The 17,992-nt window shown below is 43.5% G+C and overlaps 1 protein-coding gene across 4 annotated transcripts in view; it reads left to right on the top strand.

Moving 5' to 3' along the window:
* The window catches only part of ICE1 (interactor of little elongation complex ELL subunit 1), a 69,268-nt gene that overhangs the window by 8,415 nt on the left and 42,861 nt on the right, over positions 1-17,992 (top strand). Inside the window, exons 2-8 of one of the 4 annotated variants that reach the window (XM_060400281.1) lie at positions 7,914-7,972; positions 8,668-10,357; positions 11,631-11,715; positions 11,963-12,129; positions 12,909-13,020; positions 14,901-14,977; positions 15,962-15,999. In XM_060400281.1, the coding sequence (XP_060256264.1) occupies positions 12,943-13,020; positions 14,901-14,977; positions 15,962-15,999 (193 nt within the window). In that variant the 5' untranslated portion in view covers positions 7,914-7,972; positions 8,668-10,357; positions 11,631-11,715; positions 11,963-12,129; positions 12,909-12,942. Of the gene's footprint in view, positions 1-7,913; positions 7,973-8,667; positions 12,130-12,908; positions 13,021-14,900; positions 14,978-15,961; positions 16,000-17,992 lie in introns of all 4 variants that reach the window. The other 3 variants (XM_060400279.1, XM_060400280.1, XM_060400282.1) reach the window with 3 other exon arrangements.

Below are 17,992 nucleotides of genomic sequence, written 5' to 3'. Positions count from 1 at the left end.
TTGTTGGTCTACACACACACACACACACACACACACACACTTTCTCCCTGCTCCACATTCTTGTTGGTCTACCTACACACACACACACACACACACACACACACACACACACACTTTTTTCCAGCTCCACACTCAGTGTGCTTCCTCGAGATCTGAGCGCTTTCCAGCAGAGCCTCAGCTCTCCCATCGGGCCAAAAGCCTTCCTGCCGCACTTCCTCTGGCCTCTCCGTGTGGCTCGATTTCCCTCAGGTCACTGTCTGCAGACCCACCTGAGGGGCCTACATCCCGGCCAGGTGTGGCTTCCCCCTCCTGGTGCGAGGTCCTGTCAGGGAGATGTATTGTGTGTCGTTGTGTCTCTTCTGCCTCTTGCCGTTGGTCTTTCTCCCGTGTGTTGGGAAGTTGCAGGGCAGCTTTATATTCTCTGCGAAACACTTGGCCAGGTCTGGAGACGTTTAAGTGGTTACCCTGTAGTAGCGAGCCCCATGACCGCCCCGGGTTTGGTGATGCCCAGGAAGGACTGATGCAGGGTTAGGTTAGTGGTTTATTGTGGTGAAGCACACCCAGGAAAGGCGAGCGAGGTGCCATGTGGAGGAAGCCAGCTGAGTGCTTGACTCAAGGGTTGTGTAGCCGTGTGTTGTGACGCATGTCAAGTATTGTCCGGCAGGGCTGCTTGTTAGAGACTCCGAGCTCAGAGGCTGCTGTGGGCTGGCCATGTGGTTACGCCTGCCTACATGCCCAGGCGCCAGCCTCCCGGGAGGAGAGCAGGTTTCAGCAGCAGCCACGTCTCACCATCGGGCCACTGGGTACCACTCTTACTGGTTTGGGGAATGGTGGGAACCCTTCAGAAACCCAGGTTCCTGGACGCCAGCCAAGGCCCTCCTCCTCGCAAGCAGGCCTTTCTGAGGGCTGCAGTCTCAGGCCTGCCCTGTGGGCTCTGGTCTGCACCAGTCCCGGGGGGTGGACAGCCTCTGGCTGTGGGGTGAGGAGTGACCGTGAAGGTGGCAGGCCCCTACGGCGGGAAGGGCACTCCAGAGGCAGCCAAGAACCTTCCCGCCCCAAACGTCAGTGCTCACAGGCGGACTCAGGCAGTTTATTTAGCCCACTGTCATCGTGTGTTTCCTTATTTGCTCGATGTCTGTGTCTTGTAACACCGCTTCCCTAACTCAAGGGCCGCCCCGCCCGCCTCTCAGCCCTGGGCCCTCGGTGTGCCCCCGCCCCGCGTGCACAGCCGCTGTGTGGAGGGAAGGTGGGACTCAGAGAGGACCGCATCTCTCCCCGTTCTCTCGGTGCTCATGTCCTCACTGACTCGGGGGCGGGGGCCTGGCTCGTGGAACCACGTGCTGTGGAGCAGGCGGCAGGACTCGGGGGCTGCCCTGGGGGCTGGGTCAGCAAGCACGGGAGTGAGCAGCGTGGGCTGGAGCCCGAGGAAAGCCGGAGGAGGGAGTCAGGACAGCAGAGGAGACTGGGGGACGTGAGGTTTCCAGGGGATGCTGAGGCAGAAGCCCCTGAAGGAGAGGAAGCTGTGTCCGCACAGAGACATAGAACAGAGACAGCGGCAACGGGGTTCCAGAGGAGAGCACGGGCTGCCGGAGAGTGGTCTCAGGACACCCCAGCCTGGGCACCGGGAGGGCACAGCATGCACGTGCGGGCGATCGGTCAGCCAGGGCCTGCCGCCCCCCGCTCCACAGCGCGGTCACGGTTCCCAGACGCATTGCTAGCGGCCCTGACTGCGAGCGGGGTCGGAGAAGCCCCAGAGACTGTTCCATGAGGACAGCGCAGCGGCAGACCTGTCATTCGGGCCAGAGGAGAGGTCAGGGACTGGGGTGCGGTGGCCGCCACGGCATAGTCCTCACCTGGTGTTGTATGCTGCTTTCCTGGGTAATGCTGCGTTTTGTGATTTTAAGTTTTTAAAGTCAGAGTACTGTGTGAGCATAGTTTAGAAAGACAGCTAGACGCGCCAGATTTGTTAAGCCCCCAGCCAGCCTGCCTGTGTTCTCGAGAGATGCCAGTTTTGTTTGCACTGTTGCATATTGTTAAGTAATAGAGGTATGTCGCTGCTTCTTGCTTTTCAGTTTCAGACTTATTTTTCCATTTCTGCCTTTGGAGGGTGAGGCTGGACCTACACCCCCACCTCCAGTGGAAAAAACAATCCTCTCAGTGTAGCTGCAATGCCCCTTAGGTCACTATTCAGAGTTGACATCATTATGACTGTTTGTTAGAGCCAAATATGGAATAAATTGCAGTTATTTTTCCTTACCTCTGTGTTTTCTAGTGTTTCCCCTGATTAATAGCTATATCCTTAATTCAGTGGATTAATCTTGAGAATGTTAATATGGCAGAGATGAAGTTAAATGCTTTATATGGCTGCTTCTGTTTAATCTGATAGCAGGCCAGATACATAACCTGCCCCACCCCCAAACATACGCAAACCAGTGTTTCAGTCGCCTTGTCTGTAAACCTGGAAATAGTACTGAGGCAGAGAAAGTTACGTTGGTTTTCCCAGTGCACCCTTCTAGAAAGTGGTGGAAGAGGAATTTAAGCCCAGCTTTGTCTAACCGCAGGGCCTGAGGTTTCTGGAATGTGTCTGGCACAGTTCTGGACATTACAGAATGGCCCCTGGAAGCGAGGCTGGGGAGATGACGTTGGCCTGCAGAGAACTTGAGAGAGAATTGGGGGCGGGTGGGAAGAGGCGACTTAAAAAATAATCCATCTCAGTGCGTGATGACTCCACGCTCCCTTGCAGCTCTGTCAGTTAGATCCACGTAATGCCTTCATTCCACTGGGTTTTCAAGGAGAACAATCCCCTCTGAGCCCTTGGGCCTGCCCAGCAGCGCCCAGCTGCCCTGCTGGGTTCTCCGGACCTCTGTTTCGTGCCTGCCTCATCCTCTCTCCGTTTATCTCATGATTAGGGTGGGCTCTGTTCACGTTCTTGGGTACCTCCCTGAGCAGGGTCGTCTGGGGAGTGAGTTTGCGGAGACTCCAAGTGTTAGAATATCTGTTTTCCATCGTGATTGATTGATAGCTTGTGTGGAATTTTACCTTGGAATTTGTTTTCCCCCAACATGCTAAAGGCTTGCTTTCTCAGGTCTCTGGATGATTGCTGGAGTCAGAAGATATTCTGATTCCAGGTTCTTTGTATGTGACTTGTGTGATTATATTCTTTGCAGCCAAAGATGGAGAAGCTCTATACAGTCAGCAAAAACAAGACCGGGAGCTGACTGTGGTTCAGATCATGAACTCCTTATTGCCAAATTCAGACTTAAATTGAAGAAAGTAGGAAAACCGCTAGACCATTCAGGTATGACTTAAATCCCTTTTGGTTATACAGTGGAAGTGAGAAATAGATTTAAGGGACTAGATCTGATAGATAGAGTGCCTGATGAACTATGGAATGAGGTTCTTGACATTGTACAGGAGACAGGGATCAAGACCATCCCCATGGAAAAGAAATGCAAAAAAGCAAAATGGCTGTCTGAGGAGGCTTACAAATAGCTGTGAAAAAAAGAGAAGCGAAAAGCAAAGGAGAAAAGGAAAGATATAAGCATCTGAATGCAGAGTTCCAAAGAATAGCAAGGAGAGATAAGAAAGCCTTCCTCAGGATCAGTTCCAAGAAGTAGAGGAAAACAGCAGAATGGGAAAGACTAGAGATCTCTTCAAGAAAATTAGAGATACCAAGGGAACATTTCATGCAAAGATGGGCTTGATAAGGGACAGAACTGGTATGGACCTAACAAAAGTAGAAGATATTAAGAAGAGGTGGCAAGAATACACAGAAGAACTGTACAGAAAAGAGCTTCATGACCCAGATAATCACGATGTTATGATCGCTCACCTAGAGCCAGACATCCTGGAATGTGAAGTCAAGTGGGCCTTAGGAAGCATCACTATGAACAAAGCTAGTGGAGGTGATGGAATCCCAGTTGAGCTATTTCAAATCCTGAAAGATGATGCTGTGAAAGTGCTACACTCAATATGCCAGCAAATTTGGAAAACTCAGCAGTGGCCACAGGACTGGAAAAGGTCAGTTTTCATTCCAATCTCAAAGGCAATGCCAAAGAATGCTCAAACTACTGCACAGTTGCACTCATCTCACACGCTAGTAAAGTAATGCTCAAAATTCTCCAAGCCAGGCTTCAGCAATACGTGAACCGTGAACTTCCAGATGTTCAAGCTGGTTTTAGAAAAGGCAGAGGAACCAGAGATCAAATTGCCAACATCCACTGGATCATGGAAAAAGCAAGAGAGTTCCAGGAAAACATCTATTTCTGCTTTATTGACTATGCCAAATCCTTTGATTGTGTGGATCACAATAAACTGGAAAATTCTGAAAGAGATGGGAATACCAGAGCACCTGACCTGCCTCTTGAGAAACCTATATGCAAGTCAGGAAGCAACAGTTAGAACTGGACATGGAACAACAGACTGGTTCCAGATAGGAAAAGGAGTGCGTCAAGGCTGTATATTGTCACCCTGCTTATTTAACTTCTGTGCAGAGTACATCATGAGAAACGCTGGATGGGAAGAAACACAAGCTGGAATCAAGATTGCCAGGAGAAATATCAATAACTTCAGATTTGCAGATGACACCACCCTTATGGCAGAAAGTAAAGAGGAGCTAAAAAGCCTCTTGATGAAAGTGAAAGAGGAGAGTGGAAAAGTTGGCTTAAAGCTCAACATTCAGAAAACTAACATCATGGCATCTGGTCCCATCACTTCATGGGAAATAGATGGGGAAACAGTGGAAACAGTGTCAGACTTTATTTTCTTGGGCTCCAAAATCACTGCAGATGGTGATTGCAGCCATCAAATTAAAAGATGCTTACTCCTTGGAAGGAAAGTTATGACCAGCCTACATAGCATATTCAAAAGCAGAGACATTGCTTTGCCAACAAAGATCCGTCTAGTCAAGGCTATGGTTTTCTAGTGGTCATGTATGGATGTGAGAGTTGGACTGTGAAGAAAGCTGAGCACCGAAGAATTGATGCTTTTGAACTGTGGTGTTGTCGAAGACTCTTGAGAGTCCCTTGGACTGCAGGGAGATCCAACCAGTCCATTCTTGAGAGTCCCTTGGACTGCAGGGAGATCCAACCAGTCCATTCTGAAGGAGATCAGCCCTGGGATTTCTTTGGAAGGAATGATGCTAAAGCTGAAACTCCAGTACTTGGCCACCTCATGTGAAGAGTTGACTCATTGGAAAAGACTGTGATGCTGGGAGGGATTGGGGGCAGGAGGAGGGGACAACCGAGGATGAGATGGCTGGATGGCATCACTGACTCGATGGACACGAGTCTGAGTGAACTCTGGGAGTTGGTGATGGACAGGGAGGCCTGGCGTGCTGCGATTCATGGGGTCGCAAAGGGTTGGACACGACTGAGCGACTGAACTGAGCTGAACTGTGTCACTTTGACTTCTTCTCTCTCAGGACTCTTACAGGACCCTTATTTTGCCTCAGGCTCTGATATTTTGTGCTTCTGTTTCCTGGTTTGGATCCAGTTTGGATCCTTGTGCTGGGCCCTTTCAGTTTAGCAACTGTGGCCGCAGTTCTGGGTTTTTCTTCTTGAAATTTTAGTGTTTGGTTATCTCCCTATCTTTTCCATTCTTCCCCGAGACTCTTTATCAGGCAGGTGAGACTTCTTGCACTGACACACCGATTGCTTTTACTTTTCTGAATTCTTTCCCGTGTCTCTGCTTTTTTGGAGGGAGGGGTTTGGAGGGCTTTTTTTTTTTTTTTTCCAGTTTTACCACCAAAACTTTTGAGTCTTTTATTTTGCTTTCCTGTTTTTAATTTAGCTGAAACAGTTTTGTTGAAGTATAATTCACATACTATAAGTTCATCCTTTTAATATGTACAGTTAGGTGGTTTTTAGTATATTGACAGTTATGGAAACTGGTTACCACTTGTTAAACACGTCTTTCTTGCTCCTGTGCCCTCTCCAAGAACCCATTAAGCATCAACAGTCATCCCGTTTCCCCAGACCAAGGCCCTGGTGGTTTCCAGTGTACTTTCTGTCTGTCTGTCTCTGCCTGTTGTGGACAGTTCGCATGAATGGAGCACACAGCATTAGCCTTTTGTAACTGGCTTCTTTCACTTAGCAGGTTTTCAGTTTTCATCCACGATGTAGCATGGGCCATCCATTTCTGCTCATTGTCAGATATTCACATTGCACGGCTGTACCACGTTTTATTTTTTCCTTCATCAGATGATGATTCATCCGTTTATCAGTTGATGTTTAGTTTATTTCTACTTTTTGGCTAGTGTGAATAAATGCTGCTTTAAATGCCAACTTGTTTCAGTGGTGTCCAACTCTTTTGTGACCCCATGGACTGTAACCTGCCAGGCTCCTCTCTCCATGGGATTCTCCAGGCAAGGATACTGGAGTGGGTTGCCATGCCCTCCTCCAGGGTACGTTCTCTATCCAGGGATCAAGCCATGAAGCCCGCATCTCCTGCATTAGTAGGCAAGTTCCTTACCCCTAGCGCCACCTGGGAAGTGCTTTAAATAAGAGTGTACAAACTTGGCCTGGACATGTGCTTTCACTTCTGGGTGTATACCTTGGAGTGGAATTGCTGAATCATATAGTTAGCTGTTCAGCATTTTGAGGACCTGTGACATTATTTTCCACAGCAGCTGTACAGTTCCTATTCCACTAGCAGTGTTAGGAGAGTTCCAGCTTCTCTGCATGCTCACCAGCGCTTGTTATTACCTGTCAGTTTGATTTTAGCTGTCCTAGTGGGTGTCTGTTTTTAATTTTTAAGAGCTTTTAAAATTTTTTCTAAGAATGGCCACAAGAGACAAGGGTGATTTCTCAGTTTCACTCGTGAAGAAATATAAATGAAAAACATGGTTCTGAGATGATCGAGCTTCCAGCTATCACTAATGCAGGGAGCCTGTTCGGATTTGAAAATAGAGGTGCCTCCGAGAAGACTGGGCAAGAAAATATATTGCCCAGTGTATTATTAACAATATGGTAAAGACTGAAAAGGACCCAACCTGGTCTTCCATGGGAAAATGGTGAATTGAATACATCCAAACATGTTTTAAATGTACAGTGAAGTTCTGAAAAGATATGTACAAAAAGTAAGAGTGGCTTTTGACAGGTGTTGAGATTATATAAGAAGGTACATACTTTTTAATGTGTTGATTTCTTATTTCAATAAATGTTACATGTATGATTGCAAAGAAAATGTGCGTTAGTGTGAAGGGAAATTGTTCTGTAATTCTCAAAATAAGTTAGATAAAGACATTTTGGGGAAAATTAATGAAAAATAAGTTCTTAGTTCTGAAATGTTTATCAATGAAAAAAGGAGACAGTAAAGGAAAAAGTCACTTAAAAATATCTGTTCAGTTTTAAGTATTAGAAACATTTTGAACAGTTAATTTTTTCCATCAAATTGGTAGCAATGATTCAGAGCCAAATTTGTAGTTGTCCCTAAAATATAAAATAGATCCTTATAGAAAGAAACTTCACTGACTCTTGACCCTATTTTAATATTCCTGTTTGTCTTTCCCATGTTATTTTTCATTCTTTGCTGTTTTTGAGTTTACGTGTATTTTTGGATTAAGTCCTTTTGGAAATAACACAGAGTGAAGTGTAGACTGGTGGTTAGTAGTAGTGAGTGAACTAAAACAGTGACTGCTTACTGAGCTCTCACAGTGACAAAGCACGCACAGGCAGAGCATCTTGCTGTTAATGTGTGGTGGTTCAGGTAAAGAAGGAGCTTCTGAGCGATGGAGCAAGGGCCCAGTGTCACACAGAATATCCCAGGGGGGTTAAGTACAACGTAGATAATAGACTCACATATTTCTGCGTTTGTATAATATAGTGAACTGTATGTTTATATTTTATCATAAATGTTACAGAAAAGTTTATATTATAAAAACAAATGGCTAACTGCAGCTTTTTTTCTTGCAGAATTTGAATGAATACGTTGATGCATTAATTACCTTGAAGCAAAAAATTATTAACACCGAGTGAGTATGTTTTCGTGTGTTTGGCCGAACCGCATGAACCTGACGTACAAGCTGGAGCGGGTGGTGGTGGTGGTGCCCTGGGCTGAGGGTAGACCGGGGGTTGCTTGCCCGGGGCCCACGTGGTGCTGTGGGGGGCAGTGCAGCTCCTCGGGGCCTGGCCTGGTCTCGGGGAGGCCTCTGGTCTTACGGGTGTGCACACTTCTCTGGTGTGTGGCCGCACCGTGGAACTTGCACGGTCTCAGCTCCCTGGACCACTGGGGAACTCCCAGTGCTCTCAGACCTTTACAGCAAAGCTCAGGGGCTGGGACATAATTTCTGCTAAGCTGGAAATGTTAAAAATTCTAAGAGCTTTAAAAATTCTTTAAAGCCTTCTTAGCTTTAGGACTGGATGGATTTCCTTGTGGTATTTCATGGTCATGGTGTGAGATTGTTTTTTTAATCCTTTAAAAATCACAGGAATTTATGGGCAAAGATAGTATTTAGATCAAAGGGATTTTAAATTAAAAACCCATATACGTGCAGTGCTTTTAAGGAATTTAAGGTTCTGCATATGCGTGCGTGTGCACATATATTTAATGAATTAAATTTGTTGCAGGAAACCTAGGGAGAAGAGTGCCTTGTACATTTTGAAAAAAGCTTGAAACGTAGTGTGTTTTCTAGATTCAAAAGTAACGTAACTCTTTTCTTTGTTGCAGTAATTTGTTAACAGAATATCAGAAGAAATGTGATGATATCCTTTTACTGGCTTTTTCCTTTGAATTTTTGAGAATGTAAACAAATGTGATAATTTTCATGGTTATCCTTTGGGAAGGGGTGTTTACAGATTCAAAGTAGGAAGTGCCTCTAATAAGCTCAGTGAGCAGCTGTCTTCTACTCTAGACACATGCTAAATCAAGGCTGCTCGTCTCCTTGTTTCAGAATGTTTTGTTTTTGTCATTAATGCTGATTTTCTCAGGTTTTGTAAGCTTTTTAAAGAGTCGGTCTTTTTCATTTGCACTGAGGACATCACCTATGTTCTTTAGGTTTAGGAGTAATGTGAAGCTGAGATGATGCTGTGAGAAGATTTGGGAGTTTCTGTAAGAATTATACTGTAGGAGTATCAGAATGTTGGAAGGTTAACTTTTGTTAATTAGCTTTGTGATTTGTAGAGAGTAATAAATATTTGCCAAGTCATAGTGTACTTTTGTATACGCTGGACAGTTCTTGGGCTCTGAGTCCCCACTTGTTCAGGAGCCATCTGGAGCAAATCGGCTTCTGTATTTTCTTGAAAGGGGGGAAATTGTGTGCCCAGTTATTCTGCCACATGCTGTGCTAATACTTAGCAAAATTAAGTCTCTCCTATGACAATAAACATACGTATTTTTAGGGATTCACTGACCTGCAGCTCAAGCTTCAGTGTTGGAGCAAATGCTCCTATTTAGGTTTTGCACTAACCTAAGACTGGTTTCAGTTTCGTTTCTGGCATTCCTAAACTCACATGTTATTGGTTTGTGTTGGTACCATCATATCTGATTTGTATGATTGGAGTAATAAAATCAAAGCGTAGCATTCCAATCTCTTTAGTATCTGAAATTTTACATTTAAAACAACAGGCCTCTGAAAATCTCCTCTTGTGTTTTATTTATTGAAACTGTCCATCTGTTTAACTATAAGTCTGTGTTACTACAAGAGTGATACCTTTGGTTTTGAAAGCTGTGTGAAAACTGTAAATACCTTTAATTAGCAAAACAAGGAAATAGGCAGTTGATTCCAGTAGGAGGCAGATATGTACTTATTGTGTCCTTTCTGGAAGAAATGGTATGGACTTTCTGAGGTGATGACAGATGTCTTCTAGCAGGGAAGTTATTGAGCTGCTTTCCTAAACTTTATGAAATTGTAAAGATCAAAATTATTAGAATAGTTTATTAAAAATTGATAAAACTTATTCTTGAATTCCCCCTGTAATGGGGTGATCTGCTTCAGCCTCAACTACAGGTAAATACAGATACTTTTTTTCAATAAACACGGCTGACATTTGCTTACAGTGCGTATTCACTGCACCTCCAGTATGCAGTGGTTTACTCTGCAGCCTGAGGTACCAGTGCTGTCGGTTTAATACAGCATCTTATGTGACTTGATTCTGTACTCCTTTTTTTAAAAAAAATTTATTTTTTATTGAAGGATAATTGCTTTATAGAATTTTGCTGTTTTCTGTCATGCCTCAACATGAATCAGCCATAGAGTCAGACATGACTGAGTGACTGAACTGAATGAACTGATACGTATATCCTCTCCCTTTTGGAACTCCCTCCCTCCCCACCTCACCCCTTTAGATTGATTCAGAGCCCTTGTTTGAGTTTCCTGAGGCATACAGCGAATTCCCACTGGCTGTCTATTTTATATATGGTAATGTAAGTTTCCATGTTACTCTTTCCACACATCTCACCCTCTCCTCCCGTCTCCCCATGTCCATAAGTCTATTCTCTGTCTGGTTCTCCATTGTTGCCCCGTAAATAAATTCTTCAGTACCATTTTTGTAGATTCTGTATATATGTGTTAGAATGCAGTATTTATCTTTCTTTTTCTGATTCACTTCACTCTGTATAATAGGTTCTAGGTTCATCCACCTCATTAGAACTGACTCAGACGTGTTCCTGTCTATGGCTGAGTCATATTCCACTGTGTATGTGCACCGCGACCTCTTTATCCATTCATCTGTCGATGGGCATCTGGGCTGCTTCCGTGTTCTAGCTATCGTCAGTAGTGCTGCAGTGAACAGTGGGATACGTGTGTCTCTTTCAGTTTTGGTTTCCTCAGGGTGTATGTCTAGGAGTGGGATTGCTGGGTCATCTCACCATATGGCCTAGTTTTATCCTAGTTTTTAAGGAATCTCCATACCATCTTCCACAGTGGCTGTATCAGTTTACATTCCCACCCACAGTGCAGGCGTGCTCCCTCTTCTCCACACCCTCTTAAGCATTTGTTGCTTGTACACTTTTTGATGATGGCCACTGTGACTGGTATGAGGTGATCTCTCATAGAAGTTTTGCTCTGCATTTCTCTGATAATGAGCGACCTTGAGCTTCCTTCCATGTGTTTGTTAGCCACCTGTATGTCTTCTTTGGAGAAATGTCTGTTTAGGTCTTCCCCACTCTTGGATCGGCTTGCTTGCCTTCCGGTGTTGAGTTGTACGAGCTGCTTGTGTATTTTGGAGGTTGGTGCTCTGTCGGTTGCTTGATGTGCTGCTGTTTTCTCCCACCCTGAGGGCTGTCTTTTCACCTTGCCTTAGTTTCCTTTCTGAACTCTTTTGTGTCATTTGACCGTCGTCTTGTTCATCAGTTTCTCTTTCTATAGGACAGAGGGTATATTTTATTTCATCAGAAATTTTTGTGACTTTTTATTTCTTGCAAAGACTGCAGTAATTTAGGATGAATAATACATACTCCATTAGAAGTTTATATTCTAATAGAGGAGGATACAGACATGTTATGACCAATAGGCATTTCTGTATTGTGATATGAGAGTAGGGTTTTACAGGAGATGAAACTTAAAGATGAAACTGCTGTCTTCGGTAATATTTTACTGGCAGCGTGATGGGAAATGAAGTTATCAAACTGTGCCGATTGTAAAAGTGAAAGGTTTTTCAGATTTTATGTTCTGCTTGTATTTCTTTTCTCAGATCTCCCGCATTGGAGACCAATTCTTTACCATCTGAGCCACCTGTATTCATTAAACATATAGATACATAAATGTGTACGATTTTAGTAAGTACGTAACTCTTATTTGCTGGAACTGTGCTCTGGACTCTGAGAAAGGCAAGGCAGGATGTGTGGGGATTCAAGGTCGTTTTCGTTAGTTGTTTATTCCTTGGTCTTCGCTTTTGTCTAGAGTTTCATATTAATCATACAATTAATTAAGAATCTTTTAATTTAGAGAAATATATATTTCGACTTATGCTAATGCTGTAAGTTAGGAGTAGCTCAGTAAAAAGCTTTTTATCATATGCTACAGGTGGAATTTTGAATGCTGTTTTCTAGAAATTATGATCTTACCTGTATGTGTATTGAACACAAATTATCACAGTTTTAAAGGGAGTTTTGTCTTCAGACCGGTACCTGGTGCCTGTAAAGTGGTCACGGTTTTCTTTAACAAGTTTTACAGCTGCAGTTTGCAAGAAGGTAAGCTGCCTGCTTTCACAGTCGATTCAGGGTAGACATTTACTGGACTAGATTTCTACACAAACTCAACAAAGTGCCGCATAGAATTGACCCATGATGTCGGCTTTTTGAGCACTCATAATAAAAGATGTACATTTTCCTTCCTGTTAAGTTGTTTAAATGAATGCTTACTGAGATCTCAAATTACGAGCTAGGGTTTGGTTTTTCAGTTACTTTTACTGACCATGTGGCTTGAGTTGAAGCTTATTACTATCAGTTAGTGTCTCTGTGAATTGGACAATTTAATGTGGTTGTTCACTGTGTATATTTTAAACAATTTAAAATGATCTTATTTAGAATGTAGTAGTGTTGTGTACAACGCTACTGATTACACTTAAAATTAGAAGGAGGCAAAGTGTGGTTATAAAATGAATCACAAAGTTGCCTGTCATTTAATTTAAATCAGTGGTGATGAGTTTATTATTGGAAAAGCTGCATCGCTTGACAGACAGTCCCAGTATTCTTATGTTCTCCAGTGGCTTGAGAGCCTGTGGTGTCTGCTTCTCAGATGGCTTTTGATGTGCTTTTATTAGAAATAGAGTCATGTCAAAGAAATAAAAAGTGATATGTAAATAATTTTGGTATTAAAAATACCAAAATAAATAGAGTGCATTTAAAAAAAGAGATTCTTATTTTCTTTTTTGTTTTTAGAAAAAAAAATTGAAACTCACCAGTAGATATATTTAATAATTTATCATAGATACTTCTCATAATAACGTTAATGCTTTGTCCATTTTTAGAGAGAATAGTACTCTGCATCACCAAGTGGAGCAGATGCTTCAAAAAATTTCTCCTCTGCAGAAATGTCAGGAAGAACTGGGATTTTTAAAAGCCGAATTGGAAGAGAAAAAGGTACCTAAAGTAATTTTCCTACACAGGTTTATCTTCAGTAAAATAAGATCTGCTTATTTACTATCATTGAGATAAGGGGACATTGTATATCTTAACAAAGCAGAGAGAAATGAGAGGACTGTTAAGTGCACTGCTGTCCTTAGAGAACACTGAACTAGTTGACTGATGCATCAGTCCTTAACAGTAATTATTAGTGATCAATGCAAGTCTGTATTTATTAGTATGCTTTTTGAGAGATTTAGTAGAAGAACCTTTTAGCTGTGAATTTGTATGACTTTGTGTGTCCTGCATTGCTTGCTTTCTCTGTTTTTCTTTCTGCCATTGTGGTGACTCAGACGGTAAACAGTCTGCCTGCATCGTGGGAGACCTGAGTTCCATCCCTGGTTTGGTAAGATCCCCTGCATGGGAGGCCATGGCAACCTGCTCCAGTATTCTTGCCTGGAGAATCCTCACGGACAGAGGAGCCTGGCGGGCTGCAGTCCACAGAGTCGCAAGAACAGGACATGACTGAGCGACTAAGCACAGCACATAAGTGTAAAATAGCACGCAAAAGTTCAGACTTTGTTAAACTTAGGGAAAAATTAGGTTCTCTGTTTCAAAACCCAGTTGGAATAAAACAGTTTTAAGTGCTGTAAACTTATTTTTTAATATAAAATTCATGTTACTCTTACTGGAGCTCTAGAAGAGAATTCACGGCTTTTACAGATTAAAAACTCTGAAGCCGGTAGTTAGGTGTTTAGCAGGAGATGAGTGGTAGCCACGCTGATTCCTGTCTCCTTGACCTGGCAGCACTTGCGCCTCTTAGTCTTCAAGTCATGCCGTGTGCCTCCTTGAGGTTTTCCTACTTTAACAGTGCTTGATTTTCCTGTTTGTTTAGAAAGTATTATATATTTATCTACATGGTGAAAGATAAACAATCGTGCTGAATTTTGTCTGCCCCTGATGACAAAGTAATGTCATCAACCACACCTGAGAGGAAGCATTAATACTGGAGTCAGAGTTGAATAATAAACCCTCAACAGTCAATCCTGTAGTTTGGCTTTCAAAGAATTCCTCAGCTTCTGAATCCTCAGGCCCCTCACCTGTAAAAAGGGGTCAGGAAGACCGTGTCTCCGAGCTCTGGCAGTTGAAGAACTGTGTGCACAGGAGGACTGTGGCCAGGCTCAGTGTGTTCCTTCCCATCCCATGGTGCCAGTACCCACGGTGCCGGTACACGTGCCTGTGGTTGGTGTGAACACAGCTCCCTGGTTACCAGGAAGGGTAAGGATTGATATTTCTGCACAGTGGTAATAATTGCTGTGTAGTTGCTCAGTTGTATCTGACTTTGCAGCCCCATAGACGGTTGCCAGGTTCCTCTGTCCCTGGGATTTTACAGGCAAAAATACTAGCGTGCATTGTCACTTCCTCCTCCAGGGGGCCTTCCTGACCTAGGGATTGAGCCTGCGTCTCCTGCATTGGCAGGTGGATTTTTTGCCACTGAGCCACCTGGGGAAGCCCAGCGGCAATAGTAACTTACATTTATTAAGCTCGAAAATTGCTCTAGGGTTGTTGAATTCTAATTGGTTGAGACAAAAATATTAGCTATTCAATGTTACGAAGATTTGGATTTAAAATTAGCATATTTAAAATTTTATAGCTCTGTTTGACTAGACTGTTAATCATGTTACCTCTGTTGAGAGTTTGGTTATATCTGTTAAAGTGTTCAGTGTACTTTGGTTTCCTGCCTAAACATATTTATTCATTTGGTTAATTTCATGCTATTAAATGATAATGATTTAGCTTATCAAGGTCAAAATCAGTTATCACTGATGGTCAGTGACTTTCACATTGGTGAATGTCAATCAATATGTAAATTTCAATATATAAAATTTCTTTTCCAGAGTTCTCTAAAGTTGTATCAGGACACTCATCAGGAATATGCTCGTGTGAAAGAAGAATGCTTAAAAACTGATGCTCAGTATGTATTTAAAAATTACTGTGAAAATAAGGTGTTCAACCTTGACGCTGTCTAATGCTTATATGAGTAGTGTTGTCTTCTCTGTCTTTGGGTTTATTCGCCATAATTAATGGGGTGATCTTGAGCTAATCTCTTAACCTTGGTTTCCGCATGTCTGGAAATTCTGTGTTGAAAGATTAATAGGATAAAATACCTTGTCATATGTTAAGGGCCTGCACAAAGAAGGAACTCCATAAAAGTTTTTATGTCTATATGTGGGTGTGTGTCTGTGTTACATTTCCACAGAGAAAACGTAATTGTCATCTCCTTTTTTGGTAAAAAAAAAACAAAAACAAAAAAACATAATTGTCATCTCCTTTAACACATATTATGTGGAATGGGTGTCTTTGTTCCATTAAGGCAAAGGGCTCTTCCAAAATGTCAGTTAATTGTTTTGAAGTCTAATACTATGTTCACATCATTTACAAAGCTTGTGAACTACACATACAGTTATTTCACAGTAACTCAAGAGACTTTCTCAGAGGGTTTCCTACCTTCTCTGACTCAAAAATCTTGCCTAAAACTGAAAAAGTGTAGTTTTCTAGCCACTATCTCCTATAAAATGATGGTGTGACTGTTCCCATCAGACATGCTTCTTAAAGTAACCTCACCTGATCAAGATATCACCTGGACACATGAGCTTGGCTTAGATGAACCATGCTCATCTAAGTCCCAGGTGTGGCATGCCTGATAAACAGAGAATTTTAAATCCATTTTCCAAATACTGCATGAAAACAGCATACTGTTCTTTCTGTGGTTTGCTCTGCCTTCTGAACAGTTGGTGGTGTTAGTGGTTGGTATGTGATGCTTGTCGTGGCTAACGTTCTGTTACATAAATCTCAGTAATTAAAAAAAAGAAACATGTACCACAGATTTTGAGGTTGTCATATGTTTTTTCCATTAATACTTCCCTCATCACGTTAATGTGTACAATTTTGTTCTCAGGAAGAAGAAGCTAGAAGCCAAAGTGAAGAAGCTGGAAGGTAATTGGCACTCTGTCACCCCGCTGGTGGGGGCTGTCATCCTCGTGCGAGTGATTGGTGTTTGTGCCGGGCTGCAGGTCTCAGTCAGGCGGTCCAGTCCTGCTTGTGACAGCGTATCCCTGGGAGAGCACGTTCAGGGTACCCTTGGGCAGAAGTGTGAGCACCATGCTCCTCTGAGTTCCTGAACAGACGTGCAGGTCCTTGTCGTGTCCACTCAGAACACAGCCCACATGTTCCGTGTAAGAAGCGGCAGTCAGTCAAAGGACGTAATTTTGAAAGCTGAATCTCATGGGGCCTTCTCATTTTTTGTGATGAAATCAGTGGTTAGTAGGAAAGGATACTCCTTTTAGTACTCAGAAACTCAAAAGAGTATTTGGATGTGCATGACTCCCGTGATGGAGAGATCTCTGTGAGGCTCCCTGCATCGGGGCTTTCCGCCTTGTCCCTGACAGCCCACCCGCCCACCCCTGCCCTGGCCCAACACCACCGCGTTTGGTCAGGGCCCTGTGTCTGCGCTGAGCATGGCGGGTGTGGGCCACACGGGGGTCTGCTACGTAGTCCTGTGGCAGCCAAGAGCCCTTTCAGGAGTCGAGTTTGAGACCTTCCCTTCTGTTTCTCCCCATTCACTCTATGGTTGTGATGTGGAGATAGCATCAAGTAGAGACGAGGGAGCCCTGCAGACCCTCCCTGGTCCCGGTGCCCTGCGCTCTCAGCCAGGTGTGGGCCTGGGCTGCCCTCTTACTGCAGGCCTTCCTGACCCTGCACTGGCCCTGTTTTCACACCACTAGTGCTCTGCTTCAGAGGACGGTTTATTTTTTTTAGTTAATTTTTTTTATTGAAGTATAGTTGAGGTATAGCATTGTGTTCATCTCTGCCATACAGCATAGTGACTCACATAATATAAACATTCTTCTTTAAAAAAGCATCCTTTTTCATCTTCTTTCCATTATGGCTCCCACAGCAGATTGAGTTTAGTCCCTGCACTGTGTGGTAGGACCTTGCTGATACCCATTCTGTGTATACTGGTCGGCATCTGCTAACCCCACACTCCCGCTGCCTCTCTCTCCATCCCCCTTGGCAACCAGGAGTCCGTCAGAGAACAGGTTATTTTCATTTCGAGTGTGAATTGGGAATTTGAATAGAGGTTGCTGAATATGTTTCCAGTTATTAGCTTGCCTAAATTGAGCCCGGTTTTTCAGACTTAAGCTCTAGATATTTTGGTAACAACTTTTCCCCTGATTTGGTGTTTGCAAAAGCATTGTGGCAGTAAGTACAACATCACTGTGTTCCTTCCCAGATGACCTCTCGCTAGTGTGTGGGGATAAGTGTCTATTTATGGACATGTTTTAAAGGGATCCAAAGTGCCTGTGAGAGTGTATGAAGCTATTACAACAAACTTCCTTTGAATCAAAAATATATTTTCCATGTGACAAAAACATGTTTCTAGTAAGTGATAGGACATCAAAATCAGATGAAGAAATAGACAGGTTTGTTAGAGGAATCAGGAGGGGACTGTCTCTATGGTATTTATAGGATTTTACTTCTCATAGCAATTGTATGTGAACATATTTGGATGCAGTCAGTACTGGTCAGGTTTTTATAGTATAGTTGAACCCTTTGGTGCTTCAGAGCCAAAAACCTGAGTGAAGAGTTTGCTCTTGGTCGACAGGGGAGCCACACAAACGTGTTAGAAGTGCCTCTGTAATAGTTACGGGATGTGGGGTGAGTTGACTTGAGGCAGGGTAACTCTGGGCAGGAAGGCACAGCGGTGTAGTAAACACCAGGAAGGCTGTCCCTCCCCCCAGATAAAGAGCAGGGTATGAATGAACCACTGCTTAGCAGAGCTGCTTAGCAGAGTCACACTTCTGAGTCTCTGGCGCCGGAGTGTTGCTGGTTGTTGAGGAGTGAGCACAGCAAGCTTCTCCTCTGTAGGTCTTGAGTGTCAGCCTTTTGCCTGACTGAAGGGTCTGGGTTGGCTTGTTTGGGGATTGGA

The sequence above is a fragment of the Ovis aries genome, chromosome 16 (genome assembly GCF_016772045.2).
Source record: "Ovis aries strain OAR_USU_Benz2616 breed Rambouillet chromosome 16, ARS-UI_Ramb_v3.0, whole genome shotgun sequence".
NCBI classification, from domain to species: Eukaryota; Metazoa; Chordata; class Mammalia; order Artiodactyla; family Bovidae; genus Ovis; species Ovis aries.
Note: the sequence above shows the minus strand (reverse complement) of the source record. Positions and strands in the feature narration are given on the sequence as shown.